At 49.4% G+C, this 17,486-nt stretch overlaps 1 protein-coding gene across 3 annotated transcripts in view; it reads left to right on the forward strand.

The window, feature by feature from the left end:
* Positions 1–12,189, forward strand: part of Anapc5 (anaphase promoting complex subunit 5) — a 29,481-nt gene extending 17,292 nt beyond the window's left edge. The window contains exons 9-17 of one of the 3 annotated variants that reach the window (XM_005000470.4): positions 250–339; positions 2,448–2,590; positions 3,413–3,548; positions 5,417–5,491; positions 6,743–6,864; positions 7,152–7,259; positions 7,337–7,484; positions 11,342–11,504; positions 11,848–12,189. In XM_005000470.4, coding sequence (XP_005000527.1) covers positions 250–339; positions 2,448–2,590; positions 3,413–3,548; positions 5,417–5,491; positions 6,743–6,864; positions 7,152–7,259; positions 7,337–7,484; positions 11,342–11,504; positions 11,848–12,059 — 1,197 coding nt within the window. In that variant the 3' untranslated portion in view covers positions 12,060–12,189. Of the gene's footprint in view, positions 1–249; positions 340–2,408; positions 2,591–3,412; positions 3,549–5,416; positions 5,492–6,742; positions 6,865–7,151; positions 7,260–7,336; positions 7,485–11,341; positions 11,505–11,847 lie in introns of all 3 variants that reach the window. The other 2 variants (XM_003462929.5, XM_063225591.1) reach the window with 2 other exon arrangements.
* Positions 12,190–17,486: the final 5,297 nt, after the last annotated feature.

Genomic DNA, 17,486 nt, shown 5'->3' on the forward strand with positions numbered 1-17,486 from the left:
TTTCTTAATGAAGGCCATACGGGGCTCCCTGCTTTTCTGGGGGGAATTCCTGCGTTGGAGGAAGCCTGTGTTTCTGTTGCTCTTACGATGTTGACAGCTTTCATTTAGGTTTGTGAAGCACGAGAGGGTGTTTCAGGGTTTACTTTGTCCCTTTTCCGTTCTGCCTGGCCACCACGTGGGTGTCTCCGTAGGCCATCAGCTGTGGCTGTGGCTGTGGTCATGTGCATTCCGCTGCTTGTGTCTTCTCAGAGCTGGCTGTATGTGCTGGGGCAGAAGCGGGCCGACAGCCACGTCCTCCTGGAGCACTCGGTGAAGAAAGCGGTGCACTTCGGGTTACCGGTAAGGCTCACCTTCGTCGACCGTTGAGCTGCGTGCAGGGAGCTCTGTGTCTCCCCACCCGCCTTTGGCAGAGGCTGAGGTGGAGTCAGATCGGTATTTCAGCATGTGGTTTTATTCTCGACAGCTTGCTGTGACTTATTTATTAATCAAGCCACTAAATCCTGTTGGCAGGTTTCTCATTCTTCCCTAATAACATTCCTATAACATCTGTGGAAGCTGGATTTATCAATTTGTTAAGAAATCATGGTGGGCTGGGGATTTAGCTCAGCGGCATAAGCGCCTGCCTCGCAAGCAGGCAGTCGTGAATTCGATCCCTGGTACCAATAAAAAAAGAAAAAGACAAAAAAAAAAAAAAAAAGAAATCATGGTTTAGTTTATGGAGGAATATTCACTTAGAAAAAGTTTAGAAAGGGTTTTTTTTTTTTTTTGTCTTTTTCGTTTTTACTGGTACCAGGGATCGAACTCACGACTGCCTGCTTGCAAGTCAGGCACTTATGCCGCTGAGCTAAATCCCCAGCCCCTAGAAAGGGTTTTAATTGTTGTATTTTTCAGTGATGGAGATGGAAGCCAGGGCCTCAGAAACCCTCGGCATGCGCTCTGCCACGGAGCCCTTTCCCAGCCCCAGATAGCTTATTTTTAAACCGGGGATTGGCAGACTTGCTGACCATGGGCCGGCGCTGTTCACCTACCTGCTCCTGTCTGCCCTTTATGCTAAGAATTGGTTTCACATTTGTACGTGGTTGTGGGCAGTGTGCAAAAACGAGAAAGAGTGTGCAACAGAAACCAGATGTGGCCTGCAAAACCTACCTGACATGCTTTCAAAACCTTTCTAGAGGGGACTGGGGATTTAGCTCAGCGGCATAAGCACCTGCCTTGAAAGCAGGCGGTCGTGAGTTCGATCCCCGGTACCGGTAAAAATGAAAAAGACAAAAAAAAAAAAAAAAAAAAACCTTTCTAGGACTAGTTTGCTGATCCCTGTTTTAAACAATACACAAAGCCAGGAACAGGCGACCTGACGGGTCTGCCCTCCTCTTGAGTGGTGTAGTGACTCTTACGTGGGGCCCCGAAGGGTGTCATCCGCTCACGGGAAGTGGCAGTGCCTGCCAGGATCTGTGTTCCCGTAGCTTGAAGAACCTTACTGTACCTCAGAAATCTGCAAACTGGACCACAGGCAGCGGGACTACTTAACCCTCTGTCTTCAAAAAGTTTGCAACAAATTTTGGTAAAATTGCAAGTAATTATGCAGATTTAAAGTTTGTGCTTATTAGATTTGTAAATTGCCCATGTGATACTTCTGGGAAGGGAAACTGAGGTATACAAGTAGAATCCAATTTTATTGTTTTTTTTTTTTTTTTTTTTTTTTTGGTACTGGGCATTGAACTCACGATCTCATGCTTGCCAGGCAAGTACTTAGACCAAGCGGTTTTTTGAAATAAATAATATACTTCTTAAGTTCAAGTTTTGCTGTGAACTTGAGATCCCTTGTTTTTAATCAAGTGTTCACCCTTAAACATTATACTGGAAGAGCCGGGGATTTAGCTCAGTGGCATAAGCACCTGCCTTGCAATTGTGCGGCTGTGAGTTTGATCCCTGGCACCAAAAACAAAGTTTACAGCAGAAATTAAGGTGATAGTTCGCTGCTCATCATAGACATCTTTTTTTGATCTCCTGTTACGTAGTATGCCCAGCACTACTTGGCCTGTTATTTCATTGTAAGCCCTACAGGAGTTCTTCATGATAAGTTTGATGCCCATTTTACAGATGAGGAGGCTGAGGCCTAGCTACTGACCCTAAGTCACACAGTAGCAGCAGAGGCAGCACTAAGTCCAGGCCTGACTACTGCCAAAGCCCCGGCCCCTTTCTATGCATCCTAGCTGCTTTCGCGCTCTGGGTGTTCAGGGAGATGTCCCATGTGGGTCAGGATTAGGGTGGGGTCGCAGGTGCCTTCCATGGGAGTAGAGCTGTCACTGTGCATGTGCTGAAATGAAAACCTGCCACGTTTCTGACTAGAAAAGCAAATTCTGTCTTGTAATCTCTTTCCTGGGTCATGGGTGTATCTGTCCCCTTAGTACCTCGCCTCCCTGGGAATACAGTCCCTTGTCCAACAGAGAGCCTTCGCTGGGAAGACAGCCAACAAACTAATGGACGCCCTAAAGGACTCCGACCTCCTGCACTGGAAGCACAGCCTGTCGGAGCTCATCGACATCAGCATCGCCCAGAAAACGGCCATCTGGAGGCTGTACGGCCGCAGGTGGGTCCTTGGGTAGGGCGCAGGTAGACGGGCTAGGGTGGGCTCCCTTCCATGAAGCCCACTCACGCAGGGCGTTAGAGCTGTACTCTCCAGCTGAAACCAGTTTGCAGTGGGTACGGGCTTGGCCAGGCTTCCTGAGCACGCTGTCTGCTCCCCTCTGGTTGGTGTGCTGGGTCGCACCTTGATCTGCCCTAGGCACAGCATAGTTGACCTGTGACTCGGACTCAGGTCTCCTGAGACTCTCTTTTGAGGTCCTTTCCTGAGCCATGCTGTGTCCAGTGTCCCTTGCTTCCCACGGTGGCTGTGGGAAGAAAGTTGCTCTCCTGCTACCTTCTGGAGCTCTGTGGCTTCCTACGCCCTCTGTAGACAGCCTGCTGTCTCTGGAATTCACTAGTGGCAGGAAGTGCCTCTTTTCCAGTATCGCTTTTGCATCTTAGGTAATTTTTTGGCACACCGTGCTCTGAGGCAGCTGCTGACATTGGCCACTGCTTGCATTGCCAGAGCAGCCAGTGCCAGGATAGCATCGGGTCTGATTTTACCTGGAAACCTCATTAACATCGCGTGCCCTTGGGGATCAGCGAGGGTGGGAAAGAGTGGGCAGGGGGCTGGGAGCACCGGCGCCATGGAGGCTACACACACAGACTGCTTTTCTGCTGTCCTTGCCTGAGGGCAGGAGCGTTGACCTTGAGGGGTCACAGCTTACACTGAGCCAGAGCTGCAGAGGGGCTGCCGTCCCTGCAGTTCCACTAGGAGCCCCGTGGGCTGTGGCTACGGGGAGCCTGGGCTTCTGGCTCACGGGACCCTGTGCCTCTCCTCACTCAGCACCATGGCGCTCCAGCAGGCCCAGATGCTGCTGAGTATGAACAGCCTGGAGTCAGTGAATGCGGGCGTGCAACAGAACAACACTGAGTCCTTTGCGGTCGCGCTCTGCCACCTCGCAGAGCTGCACGCCGAGCAGGTAGGCGGGTGGCGGGTGGCAGGTTCTCAGTGACTTGCCGACGGTTATTTTGGCTCTTGTTGCAGAGATTTCAGCCCAGGGTGCTGGGCCCATTGGGCAGTGTGTGGTGGACACAGTCTAGTCATAACATAGCAGCCAAGAAGCACGGGCACAACAGGGGCCAGGATCCCAGCTTCCTCCCACAGAGCCAGCTCTGGAGCCACAGGCTGGTGACCAAGGCCGTGGGGACTCTTCCTGTCCAGCCTTGCCAGGTGGCGGTCAGTAGTGTAAGGAAGTAGGGCTGTGTCTGCAAGGGGCGAGGGGTGAAAGCAAAGCTGAAATGATCGTATGAAACAGTGATAGCCAGGCTGAGCGTGGTGGCGCATGCCTGTAATGTCAGCACTTGGAGGCTGAGGATTGCTCAGGAGAATTGTTGTGAATTCAAGGCCAGCCTGAACTGCATAGTGAAACCTTGCCTCAAAAAGAAAAAAGAAAAAAAAACGGTGATTGCAATGTTTATTTACATTGTGCAGGGCCAGGCCTGGACTCTATTTTATGTACACTGCTTTACAGAATCCTTTTGGTAGCATCATGAGGTCAACTGTATTTTTTGGGTAGTTATTGTTTTTGTGTCAAGGTCTTGCTGTTTAATTCAAGCTGGCTTTGAATTTATTAGGTAGCCCACGTTGGCCTCAAACTCCTGGGAGTCCTCCTGTCTCAGCCTCCCAAGTGCTGGAATTGGGGATGTGTACCAACACCCCCTGCAGGGTCTGTCTGTTAGCCCCATTTCACAGGATAAGGAACCGAGATCCCCAAGCCCAGGCTGTGCTCAGTCCCCGTGGCTGTCAGCCTAGTCTCCAGCCCAGGTCTGGTTGATTTCAGAGAAGGCTGGCGGGAGGAGGGTGGCACTCGTGCCGTTGCGCCTGCTTCTCCTCACAGGGCTGCTCTAGCCAACTGTCCTTTATGCAGAACTGTCTTTCCCAGAGAGGCACCGGAAGCCTGTTTACCTGCAGCCCTTCCCAGCGTTGTCCTTGATCGTGGTGTTTTGCCCCTCTCTGCAGTCCCTGACCTGCAGCCTGAGGTGCCCCTCACCGCGCTCCTCGCCTTCCGAGCCTCACCGTGGCTCCCTGCACCCCATCCTACCAGCCACTTTGCTCTCCCCGAGTCTCTCCGGGTCCTTGGCCTCATGAATGGCAGTGGGACTGTTTCAGGGGTACCGTAGGGTGGGAAGTGTTCTCTGTACTTGGCCTGAAAGCTTCCCAGTCCACCTCAAGACTGGCCGATTAACGTCAGCAGAAGTATCGGGCTGTGGCGGCATACATAAGTCCCAGCACTTGAGAGGCTGAGGCAGGAGGGTTGTGGATTCATGGCCAGCCTGGGCTACACAGTGATTTCAAGCATAACTGTGATTGTCTTTGGTGCAGTAAAAATAATTTGTCTCTTTGTCATCTGTACCCATTTTTCTAGAAAGATTGTCTTACATGTGTATTTTTAAAGTATATAAAATTCCCTTAAGAAGATGTCCCTGTGAAATGTGACATTTCTTGCCGAGTGTCTTCCAACTGACTCCATTAAGAACATGTGGGTTGGGTTTGGTGGCACACACCTGTAACCCAGCTCTGGGGAGGCTGAGGCAAGAGGGTTGCCAAGAATTCATGCCCAGCCTGGCCTGTGTACCCTGTCTGAAAAAACAAATAAAGGGGCTGGGGATTTAGCTCAGTGGCATAAGCGTCTGCCTGCTGAGCACTAGGTTGTGATTTCGATAACCAGTACCAAAAAACCCAAAAACCAAAAACCAAAAAAATGCAGGTGGATCATGATGCTGTCGTGCTGCGGTAGGCAATGTGATTTCAACACAGTTGTGCAAATCAGATGTCCTTTGATTTCAGGGCTGTTTCGCCGCTGCTTCTGAAGTATTACAGCACCTGAAGGAACGATTTCCACCTAATAGTCAGCATGCCCAGGTGACCCCCTTTCTAATGACATGGATTTCTTTCTTTTTTGGGGGGTATTTGTTTTGTTTTGATTTGCTTGAGACAGCCTCTCACTGCATAGTACAGGCTGGCCTTGAACTGTGGTGACCCTCCTGCCTCAGCTTTCTGAGTCTTAGAATTATAGGCGTACCACTGTACCTGTCATGGATTTATTTTGAAGAGGTATTTTTTAGGGCTGGGGATTTAGCTCAGTGGCATAAGCACCAGGCAAGATACCAGATAAGATGAGGTTGTGAGTTTGATCCCCCTTACAAAAAACCAAACCAAACAAAACAAACAACCCATTAAAAACTTATAGGCTTGGCTATGGTGGTGCGTTCCTGTAATCCCAGCACTTACTTGGGAGACTGAGATAGGAGGATCATTGTGAGTTCAAGTCCAGCCTGGGCTACAAAGTGAGCTCAAGGCCAGCCTGAACTGTATAATGAGACTCTATCTCAACAAGACACGAAGAAAATAGGAAAAAAAAAAAAACTAACCAACCATACAGGCTCATATTATACATTGTTTAAAGATAGCTATATGTGTTGTAAAAGTATAGAAAACCTGAGTGGGAGTGGCAAACACTAAATAGAGTGTTTGCTGTGAAAAAAGTGAGAAATAAATGGAATTTGCAAAGAATAGCACCAGTATCTAAGAGTATCTGCAGTAAATAAAGCAAAATGTGACTCGGTAAAGTTTCGGGGTAGCACACACGTATTTCTTGTCTTCTCCAAACTTTTCACATGCTTGAAATATGTAAGTTGGCTTTTTTCAATCTCAAAACAATAAAACAAGCCTAGCGTGGTGGCTCATGCCTGTAATCCCAGCACTCGGGAGGCTGAGGTAGGAGGATCGTTGCAAGTTTGAGACCAGCCTGGGCTACAAAGTGAGCTCAAGGCCAGCCTGAACTGCATATCGAGACCATCTCAAAAAGACAACAAAACCAAAAACAATAAAACAGCCAGACATGCTGGTGCATGCCAATAATGCCAGCACTCATGAAGCTGAGGCAGGAGATCAATGAAGCTTTGAGGCCGGCTTGGGCTACACAGCAAGACCTTGTCTTAAAAATAAGATAAAATAAGTTTGCCAGTATCAGAAATAGAACAGACATGAAAGAATGTGCGTGCATTGTAAGGCTGTTTATTTGCTGAGCAAGCCAAAACCCTTTTCCCATTGAAGGATAATGTTCACATTGGCCATTTTATGCTTAACTGATCTGATCTTTTTCCTTGTCAGTTATGGATGCTGTGTGATCAGAAAATCCAGTTTGACAAAGCAATGAATGATGGCAAATACCATCTGGCAGACTCTCTAGTTACGGGAATCACAGCTCTCAACAGCATAGAAGGCGTGTACCGGTGAGAGCCTGGGAATCTTTTTATGTGCTTTGTGTGCGTATTAGTTCATTTATATTAGCTTAGGAAAAATTTTATCCAGGGAATAAAATAAAATATTAATTAAGTGGAGACTGTAAACACCCAGCGAGACACTAAAACCCTACAAGCTGTGACTGCAGACGCCCCTGCACGCGTATCGCTTCCCAGGCTGCGGCCACCTGAGGACCCGGAGGTGTCACCGGAAGCGGCCGGCACTGAGCAGTTCATGTCGGCCTAACGCTGGCGTTTGTGTGCTTCTTCTGTCCCAGAAAAGCGGTAGTGCTGCAAGCTCAGAATCAGATGTCAGAGGCGCACAAGCTGTTGCAGAAGCTGCTGAGCTACTGTGAGAGGCTGAAGAACACGGAGATGGTCATCAGGTAAAGTGGTCCCGTGTATGCGCACCTGCTGCGGGGAGCTCGGCCGTGCCCGCTCACGTCTCCCTCCTTGTGCCCAGCGTCCTGTTGTCAGTGGCCGAGCTGTACTGGCACTCATCCTCCCCGACCATCGCCCTGCCCGTGCTGCTGCAGGCGCTGGCGCTGGCCAAGGAGTACCGGCTGCAGTACCTGGCCTCCGAGACCGTGCTCAACTTAGCTTTCGCCCAGGTGAGGGCATCTGCGCATGTGCGTGTGCATGTATGGAAGACTTGAGTTGTGGGAGAGTTGGGCTCAGAGCTGTGCTGGATGCCGTGGCTAGTGGCTGCGGATGGAGAAGAAGAGATGGTGCGTGTGGAGGTCCTTTGTTAGGGGCCTTGGGTGCCGCACAGGTGCTGTACCAAGGCTGCACCCTGGCCCTGGAACCCAGACATGAGTTGTATTCATGCTTGTTGTCTTTCTTCCCTGGTCAAGGCCCCAAAGGGACGGACTACCTGTGCCAGGCCTGGTGCGCACCTCCTGCCCAGCAGATTGATGGCACAGCGGCATCCCTGCCCTCTGTGCCTGGGACCTAGGGGGACTGAAGAACCTGGCCCCCAGCCAGGCTTGGGGGGAGCCCACGAGTCTGCTCCTTTCCAAGCCCCCATTCTTTTATTTCTGCACCAGGATGTTGGTATAATAGAAGCTTCCGATTTGAACCACTTTGAAGTATACAGTTCAGCGATTTCAGTAACTAATTCTGCTGCACGCTGGTGTCTCCGCCTAATTCCAGAACGTTTGCACCACTCAGGAAGCCCCAGCCCCTGCCCGGGCCTGTGGCCACCACAAGTCCCTCTGCCACCAGGGCCGGACTGCAGACTCCGGCCTCCTGCCTGGGGGAGCGGCAGCTCTGCCCTCCCTCTGCGGCCTTGCTTGGCCGCTTCCCTCTCCAGGCGGACACCTAGAGTGGGGCTGCTGGTGTCGGTGACTTCACGGGTCCCTTCTTGAGGAACTTCATCCAGCTGGTTTCTAGTGGCTGCTGCGTTCTCTGTCCTGACCTGGACCAAAGAGGAGGCTGACTCTCCCATGGTCTCGCCGAAGCTAATTTCTAGTGGCGTCTCCTTGTGGCTTCAGTATTGATTTCTCCAAGGGCAGTGACGCCAGTGTCTTTCCTTGTCCTTATTGGCCATTCGTTATGTTCCTTGGGGAATTGCCCATTTTTACCTTTCATGGGGAAATGTGAATTCAGGTCCTTTGCCCATTTTATGAAATGAATTGTTCATTTTGTTCTTTCTCCCCCACTTCTCTCCGTCCTCTTTTTTTTTTTTTCCTTCATCCTCCTTTCTTAGCTCTCTTTTGAGACAGGGTCTATATAGTGCAGGCAGCCCTTGAGTTTATAGCCATCCTCCTGCCTCAGCCTCGTGAGTGGGAGAATTACAGGTGTGTGCCCACACGCCCAGCCTCTCTGTCCTCACCGTTCTCGGTGTCTCTCTGTCTCTCTCTCCCTCACCCTCTCCTCCCCTCTCTTTCCTTCCCTCCTTCTCTCTCTTCTCAGTCCTGGAGCAGAGCCAGAGCCTAGTGTATGTTAGGTGAGCCCTTTACCTCCGACCTGTACCTCTGGCTTTAACTATGATGTTAACCCTGGGTTTCTCATAGATGCCCCTTGTGTTGGGGAACTTGATTTTCTAGTATAAAAGCTTTTGTCATGGAAGGGCACTGGCTCTTATATGCTTTCTCTGTGTCCTATCACCCTGTGGGGTTTTTCCTTTATTTTATTAAGGTGTTATATTACCCAGGTTGATTTTCATACATTGAAACACCTTGCATTATGGGGTCATTGATATATGATCCTTTAACAGTGCTGTTGGAAGCTGGGCATGGTAGCTCACACCTGTGATCCATTCCAGCACTCGGGAGGCTGAGGCAGGAGGATCACCTTGAATTCCAAGCCAACCTGGGCTACATAGTGAGTTCAAGGCCAGCCTACAATACATGACCCTGTCTCTAAAAACAAACAGCAGTGCTGCTGGCCAAGCATCCAGATGTACGGCTACAATCCCAGCACTCTAGGATGCTGAAGCAGGAGCATCACGAGTTTCAGTCTGATTTAGCAGGATCCTGTTTCAAAAACTTTAAAAAGTGTCGGAGATGTAGTTTACTGCAAGAGCGCTGGGTTCAGTACACACACACACACACACACACACACACACACAAAAGCCCTGGGTTCAGTACACACACACACTTACTGCTGGATTTGGTTTGCCAGTATTTTATTGATGAGTTTTTTGTCTGTATTGATGAATGATATTGATCTGTACTTTTCATGTGTCATCTTTTTTTTTTGGCTTTGGTTTAAGGTGACACTGGCCTCACAAAATGAATCAGGAAGTATGGCCTGCCTTCTGATTGTGGGGAGAGTTTGAGACAGTTTCATGTGAATCTGTCACAGTTTGGCAGAGAGCTGGGCATAGCTCCATGGTAGAGGGCTTCCCTAGCATATGCTAGGCCCAGGCTCCATCCCCAGCTGCAAGCTGTGTGGTAAACTTCACCAGGAAAACTATCTTGGCCTGAGTTTTGTTTTTGTTTTTGTTTTTTTGAGACAGGGTCTCACTGTAGTTTAGACTGGCCTGAACTCACTATGTGGCTAGGCTAGCCTTGAACTCACAACAGTCCTCCTGACTCAGATCTTTAGGAATTTGTTTAGTTCATCTATTCTAATTTGTCTGCATGTAATACTTGTAATGTTCCTATATAATCCTTTTGTTGATTTCTGTAAAACCGTTGGTAAGTCCCTACTTTCATTCCTAATTTTAGTTGTCTCATTTCTTTTTTTTTTCTTGGCCAATCTCAGTTTTCCTAATGTTTTTAAAAAACTGACTTACTTTTATTGAGTCTGTTGATTTTGTGTTGTCTGTTTTGTTTATCTCCCCTTTAATCTGTATTATTATTTTGCTTGTTAGCTTTAGGTTTGCTCTTTTTCTAGTTTTTTCAAATGGAAGGTTAGCAGTAAATTTTTGAATGCCCTCTTTTGTTATATATGTCTTTACGGCTAATTTTCCCTGAGAATTGCATCCCATAAATTTTTATTTCCTCCCAGAAGTTTCATAAGTCATTTCATGTGTGTCATACTGTTATACATCTCAAAGCTTTTTCTAATTTACCTTGCCAGCTTTCCTGTGGGTGTTTAAAGGTGTGTTCTTTGATTTGGAGATATTTTTGGGTTTTGTTTGTACTGGGGATTGAACTGCTAACCTTGCGCTTTCAGGCAGGCACTTGTGCTGCTGTGCTGAACCCCGGGCCCTAATTTTGGATTTTTAAACTTCCTTTTGTTAATGATTTCTAAATTCATTTCCTGTGATCAGAGAATGACCTTTGTTTGATTTCAGTCTGTTTGTTTATTTTACAATACTGGAGGTCAAACTCAAGGGCTGAGCATACCCTGAATTCTCTTGCCCCAATTTGTTTCTGTGCTTTTTGTCTTTCAGTTCCTTCGTTGTTGCTCTTTTGTATTTAAAAAAAAAAAAAAAAAAGTTCCCTAGTGTGCCATTTGAGAGAGAGAGAGAGAGAGAGAGAGAGAGAGAGAGAGAAAGAGAGAGTGTGTGTGTGTGTGTGATACTGGGGATTGGATTTAGGACCAAAGGACAAAAAGTCTTTTTCATAGCATGAATAAACCATTCCCAACCACATCTGTTGTAGTCTAAAATCAGATTATCTGGCCAGGGATTTTGCCTGGCAAGCACAAAGTTGTGAGTTTGATCCCCAGTACCAAAAAAAACCAGATATTAAAATCAGATTGTCAGCAGGGCTTGGTGGCATGTGCCCCTACTCTCAGCACTTGGGAACCTGAGGCAGGAGGATCACAGGTGTGAGGCCTGGGCTATGTAGTGAGTCAAAAACACCCAGGCTACATAATGAGAGCCTGTCTCAAAACCAGCCAACCCACCCAAAGTCAGGTGGCCCCCGTTCAGCTTTTCGGGGCCTGGCACAGTCCACGCGGGGGACACGTGGCCGCCCTCCGGGTGCACTGGCAGCAGAGGACAGGTGGAAACGCAGCGCTGCTGCTGCTGGCGGGAGGTGGTGTGTGCAGCGCTGCGCTGTTCCTCCTGCAGCTCATCCTGGGGATCCCGGAGCAGGCCCTGACCCTCCTCCACATGGCCATCGAGCCCATCCTGGCCGACGGTGCCATCCTGGACAAGGGCCGCGCCATGTTCCTGGTGGCCAAGTGCCAGGTGGCCTCAGCAGCCTCCTACGAGCCTGTGAAGAAAGTGGAAGGTAAGGAGCTCGGCGTATGTCGTTAGGCAGCGCCCTTCTACAAAGTTCCTAAGGCCCAGGAGCCAGAAGGAGTCAACGCGTCCAGTGGCGGCACATCTTTGCGTGCCCTGCGTTCACGGAACATGTTAAAGCTCGCGCAGCCTTTAAAGTGCTTCGTGCGCTGGGTGGAGGTGGAGGGTGGCGAGTGCTCATTTTAGCCCCGCAGAGACGGGTCCTGGGCTAAGGATTGGGCTGCATGCGGTTTTGGACACCTTGCTGTGGAGTAAAGAACAGGGCGTGGAACGACCCCCTCCCTGGAGGGAGGAGGTGCCAGGTAACGCATGGGCGCTGTCTCCTCCGTCAGCTCTAGAGTCCGCAGTGGAGAACCTCAACGAAGCCAAGAACTATTTCGCGAAGGTGGACTGCAAAGAGCGCATCAGGGACGTGGTCTACTTCCAGGCCCGACTCTACCACACGCTGGGGAGGACGCAGGAGCGGAACCGCTGCGCCATGCTTTTCCGGCAGCTGCATCAGGAACTGCCCTCCCACGGGGTGCCCCTGATAAACCACCTCTAGCGGGGCGCGGTGCCCGGGTACCACCTCTGGCCGCTATATGGACAGGACTGTGGACTTGGCCCTGCCCCTCCCTTCCGTGCCGATGTGGGTCGGAGCCACCTCATCTGATCAATAAACTCCCTCCTGATCAGTTTGTCTTGCTTTGTTGCCAGTAAGTATGTATTTATGTTTTCTCTTCTCTCTCTGGTAGCACAGGACACCAACCTGGGGTTAATTTACTGCTGCTAAGCTGGATGTGGTGGCACACCTGTCATCCCGGCTCACTCGATGCAAGTTTGAGGGCTACACAGGGAATTCAAGCCAGCCTGAACTGCATGGCAAGACCCTGACTCAACCAAGACACAGAGCTGGGCATGGTGGCACAGGCCTGTGATCTCAGCGCTGGGGAGGCCAAGGCAGGAGGATCGGTGCAAGTTTGAAGCCAGCCTGAGCTAGATAGCAAGACCCTTTCTTTAAAAAAAAAAAAAAAATCCTCAAAAAACAGCTGATTTTCTAACAAGGTCTTGCAGGTGTCTGCAGTTATTTTCTCTCAGGGCAGAACTGCCAGGGTCTTTATAGAGGCTGCACACACTGACTGCACTGTTGTATAAATCTGCTTACTACAACCGTTCAGGCCTCTGAGGCGCAGGCCAGGTTGTTCGAAGCTTGAGTTTCCGCCTGCAGACCCCGCCCACTCAGCCCAGAGCTGAGTAGGGCACATGCTGCAGAGGGCTGTTCTAAAAGATTCACCCTTGCTGGCCTGGAAGAGGTGGGGCTGGATTCTCCTGAGTGTCAGTCGGTCTCTGACTGGAGATTCTGAAGGACAAGGTTTTTACAGTTTGGGGGTGGTTTTGAGATAGAGACTCACTCTGTAGCCCCGGCTGACCTTGAACTCATGATCTTCCTGGCTTAGCCTCCCAAGGGCTGGAGTTAAGAAACATGTCACCATCCTCAGCTGGGAAAGATTTTTAAGAATGGTTTCTGAACCAGTGACAAGACATATTTCCATCGTCCAGTGCTGGCTACTTGGTGTCTTTTGCATGCATATATTAAACATCTAAATGAGGGATTGTGACAAAGTCAGTCTAGGTATCCGTCATGTGAAGGTGATAATGAATCCAGAAGGGCTTGAGGCCAGAGGCGCACAGCAGCTCACTGAGCACGCACTGTGCATAGCTTATACCTCAGCCTCGCAGTTGCGCAGGGCTGGCTGCTGCTGTCTGTCAAGGAGTTCCTGGTCCACTGGTGTTTACAGGAAACGCTGGTGTTTCAGGCCCGCAGAGCAGCAGTCTCCGAATGGTCCTTGTGTAGAAAAGACGGGCGAGCTACACTTGGCAGCTCTGTCATTGCTGCTTTCTCCGCTGGATGGAAGCTTTCTAATGAGAAGCATTTCCCCTCCACGGCTCCCCAAAGTGTGAAAAGTAACTCATCCATTTTAGGCACAACTGCACAGCTCATCCATTTTAGAAACAAACATCCATTTTAGGCTGCCACCAGGAGACTCGGTGTAGAGACGGAAAAACGACTGGCTGTGCTGATGTTTAAAAGCCGAGCCTGAAGCTGGGCGAAAAGTCCCAGCCACTCAGGAAGCTGAGGCGGGAGAATCACAAGTTTGGGGTCAGCCTGGGAACAGTAAGACTTGCCTACCAGGTATGGCGCGCGCACACACACACACACACACACACACACACACACACAGTAAGCCTGTGTAGTAAAAAGCACTTCTTCCTCCTAAGAAGTAACTAGTGTTACCAGTTTCTAACATCACTTCAGGTATATTTTGTCCTCTGATATCTTTCTTCCCTGTATTTGGTGCTGGGAATTGAGCCCATGCTGCGCATGGATTTGGTGACAGGTCCCAATGTCATTTTGGATGAATGTTAACAGAACCTCCCCATTTAAGAAGCAGCCCCAAACATTCACCTCACAGAAGTCCCAAGAGATGGGCTAGGCTGTTAGCCGATCCACGGTGTCCACGTTCAAAACTGGAAAGTGTTAGTCCTGACCAGAAACAATTGAGGGATTCTGCAGGGCCAGCCCAATGCAAAACCAAAGCTGGAGGCTTCTGCTAACCAAGGAGTTCAGGGGCTGGGGTTTAACAGCGGTGCAGAAAGACCTGGGCTTGATCCCCAGCACCGGAAAGAAGTCCTCGGCCTTGATACCCATAGAACCGCCCACATGGCTCTGAGGGTCCCTCTCGGGAGGCAAAGACTGAACCCATGGCCAGCACACCAGTGTGTGGGACGCTGCTGCCTGTCCCTCAGCTTGCTGGGTGGGCTGCCTTCAGGGAGGCATGGTCGGATGGAACGCAGCACCATCTGAGTGACCCCAAAACTCAGTACTACTAGGGTGACCACTAACTGGCTTTTTTCTGGTGGAGCGTTTGGTGGGAGAAGACCGAAATTATCTAATGGTAGAGTCTGGGGAGATTAAAGTAGGGTGGAAGGATTGATCATCTCGTTATGTGGGAAAGGTTTGGCCAGCGAGCATTTGGTCTTCAACAGGGACCTTGAGTCTCAGAAGACAAAGGTGTCTGCCGCATGGAGGGGTACAGAGGAGACCTCACGTGCTTCGGGGGTTCCTGTCCCAGGCGAGTGACAGCACTGTGGTTTCCAGAGGCCCTGTTGTAATTTTGATGCATGAACACATTTTACCTCCATAGCAGCCCTGAGAGGCAGCCAGCCGATGGCACTGATCCCATTCAGCAGAGTAAGAGAAACTCGGACGGAAGGAGGTGAGGCCATCCACCCAAGGTCCCACAGCTAGCAGTCTCAGCGTTGCCCATTCCTGCTCTGCCGAGGCACACGGTACCCTAGTCCTGCTGCTCCCAGAGCTGTGACAGTACTTGTGTTAGTTACTGCTCTCTTTGCTGACACAAAATAACCAGGTGCCCAAAGTTAAGGGAGGAAAGGTTTATGTAGGTCCGTTCGTCGAGGTTTCAGTCCCTTGTGGGCTGGCTCCAAGGCCAGGTGGCACGGCAGAGGATCCCAGAAGAGAAAGAGTTCGTGGGGGAAGAAGACAGAGCAACAAGGAAGGACCAGCTTCTTATGTTGGATGCAGGCTGCCCACCCTAGGGTGGGTGAGACACTCCCACCCTTAATGCCAGCCAGAATTTCCCAAACCAACCAGTGGACTGATTCACTGATTGCACACCCTTGATCCCAGCGTCGTACACTCTAGACTCAGCCACCTCTGAAAAAGCCCTATGACCACGTGAGGCTTTGGGGGGACATCTAAACAAAGCCATAACAGTGTACTATTTTGGGGGATGAGACCTTTTCACTTTGTCCAACATTTCATACTAGTTTTTGTGTGTTTGGTTTGTTTTTGAGGCAGTCTTACTATATAGTCCAAAATGGCCTTGAATTTGCAGCAGTTCTGCTTCAGCCTCCCCGAGTGCTGGGAATACAGATGTATGCCACCCCACCCTTTATTTTTTTCTTTTCTTTTTCTGTTCTGTTCCACGGCACAGAATCCACTGGGTCACATTTTTTGTGGGGTTCATCATCTTGTTCCCTCGTTCTGGGTCCTCAGGGCTGGGGAGGTGGACCACTCATGTAAATGCCAGGAGTGGGACCCAGAACGGCCCCTTTGGGATGGGCAGGGCCTGGCAGGCGATTATGATGCCATCCTGGCAGTGAGATCATTTTAAAGTCTTACATTTCAGCCCCTTCCCTTGTACCAGTCAAGTTTTCTTAAAAAAAAAAAAAAAAAAAAAAAAAAAAAAAAAAAAAGATGCTGAAGCTTTGTTTACTGCTTTTCTTGGCAGTCCGTGTTGTCAGGACAACAGGATCTGTTTGCTTACAACAGGGTTTTTCTAGTGTTTTTGGAGGAACGAACCCAAAAAGCAAAGCTAAGTTTTACAGTGGTGTCTCTCAGTAAGCAAATGGTTCCCTCGTGTGGGAAGCTTCCTGTCGGAAGAGGGGCCCAGAGGCAGGAACAGCGGTTAGGATGTTCTGTACTCTGTTCTGATCACTCTAAGAAGAAAGGTGCACAAATGGGTGGGTTTCTAGCTCCGGGCTGAGTGTATTAATAGCTGGCACTGAGCACTTCCCTGCTGGGCTCCAAGCCGACTCCTTTGCACACACTGTATTTAAAGCCCATGCCAAGCTTTACGCCCATGCCAGCTAGGTGCTGTCATTCTCAGCATCTGACAGCTGATGAAACCACCCTGGAGGAGTTCAGGACCCTTGCCCAAGCCTCCAAAGCTGGTAACTCCAGCCTTGGAACTGAGTGCATCTGACTCCAAAGTCATGGCTGCTAAGAGTACACAGGTGGTCCCAGCCTGGATTCTAGAGATTTACAGCCAAGCTCATGGGTGTGTGTGGGGGGTGTCAGGGTAGTGCTTAGAACCCGGGGATCCCAGCCCCCACACTACAAAACAAAACAGGAGCCATGAGTGAAGAAGGGAAGGACAGGGGAGCATGGTGGCGTGCGCCTATAGTCCCAGGTTCTGGGAGGCTGAGGCAGGAAGATCACTATTTGGAGATATAACTCAGGCCCAAGGCTCTGGGCAGTGCCAGTGACCCAGAAGGAAAGAATGGAGGAGATATGATGTGGAGCATCAGATAAATGGTACAGCCTCTGACTGCTCAGGGATGGTCCAGTCACAACGTTTCAGGAAACTTCTAGGAGCAAGTGAACTTTGGCCTAAGGTTTGGAGTTTTATTTTTCTTTTCTCTACTGTGGATTGAACCCAGGGTCTTTGCACTGAGCTATCTCCCCAACATTTTTATGTTTTGTATTTTGAGGCAGTTTCTCATTATGTTGCTTAGTGCCTAGGCTGGATTTGAACATGGGATCCTTCTGCCTCAGCCTCCCAGAGTACATGGATCACAGGGATGCATCAAGTTCCAACCTTTTCAAACTGGCTTTTAAATTTACATAGTGCTGTTTCTGCCTGTGTTGGCCACAGTTTTATAATAAAACATAGCCAATTTAATAATACACTATATAAACAGGATTATATATTTTAACAAAAGGAACCAGGTAAGCTGGCACATGCTTGTAATCTAAGCATTTGGGAGACTGAGGCAGGAGGACTGCTGTGAGTTTAAGGCCTGAGCTATACAGTGAGATTCTTTTTTTTTTTTTTTTTTTTGGTCTTTTTCCTTTTTATCGGTACTGGGGATCGAACTCACGACTGCCTGCTTGCAAGGCAGGCGCTTATGCCGCTGAGCTAAATCCCCAGCCCCGAGATGCTGTCTTAACAAAACAAAAAACAAGCAACAGGAAAGGACATCAAAATCTACTTTGGTGCATTAGGAAAGCAGGGTTGCCAAAGTATTTAGGGCCAATGGGTCAAATCTGGCGTGTCACCTATTTTTTACTATTTTTACTTTCTTAATGGCCCAATATCTAAGAATAGTTTTTACATTTTAATTAATTTATTTTTTTGTTTTGAGGTAGGGTCTTGAACTCACTATGTAGCCCAGGTCGGCCTCCAAC

Source organism: Cavia porcellus, unplaced genomic scaffold, assembly GCF_034190915.1.
Source record: "Cavia porcellus strain 051 isolate PalLab524CR breed Dunkin Hartley unplaced genomic scaffold, mCavPor4.1 scaffold_16, whole genome shotgun sequence".
NCBI classification, from domain to species: domain Eukaryota; kingdom Metazoa; phylum Chordata; class Mammalia; order Rodentia; family Caviidae; genus Cavia; species Cavia porcellus.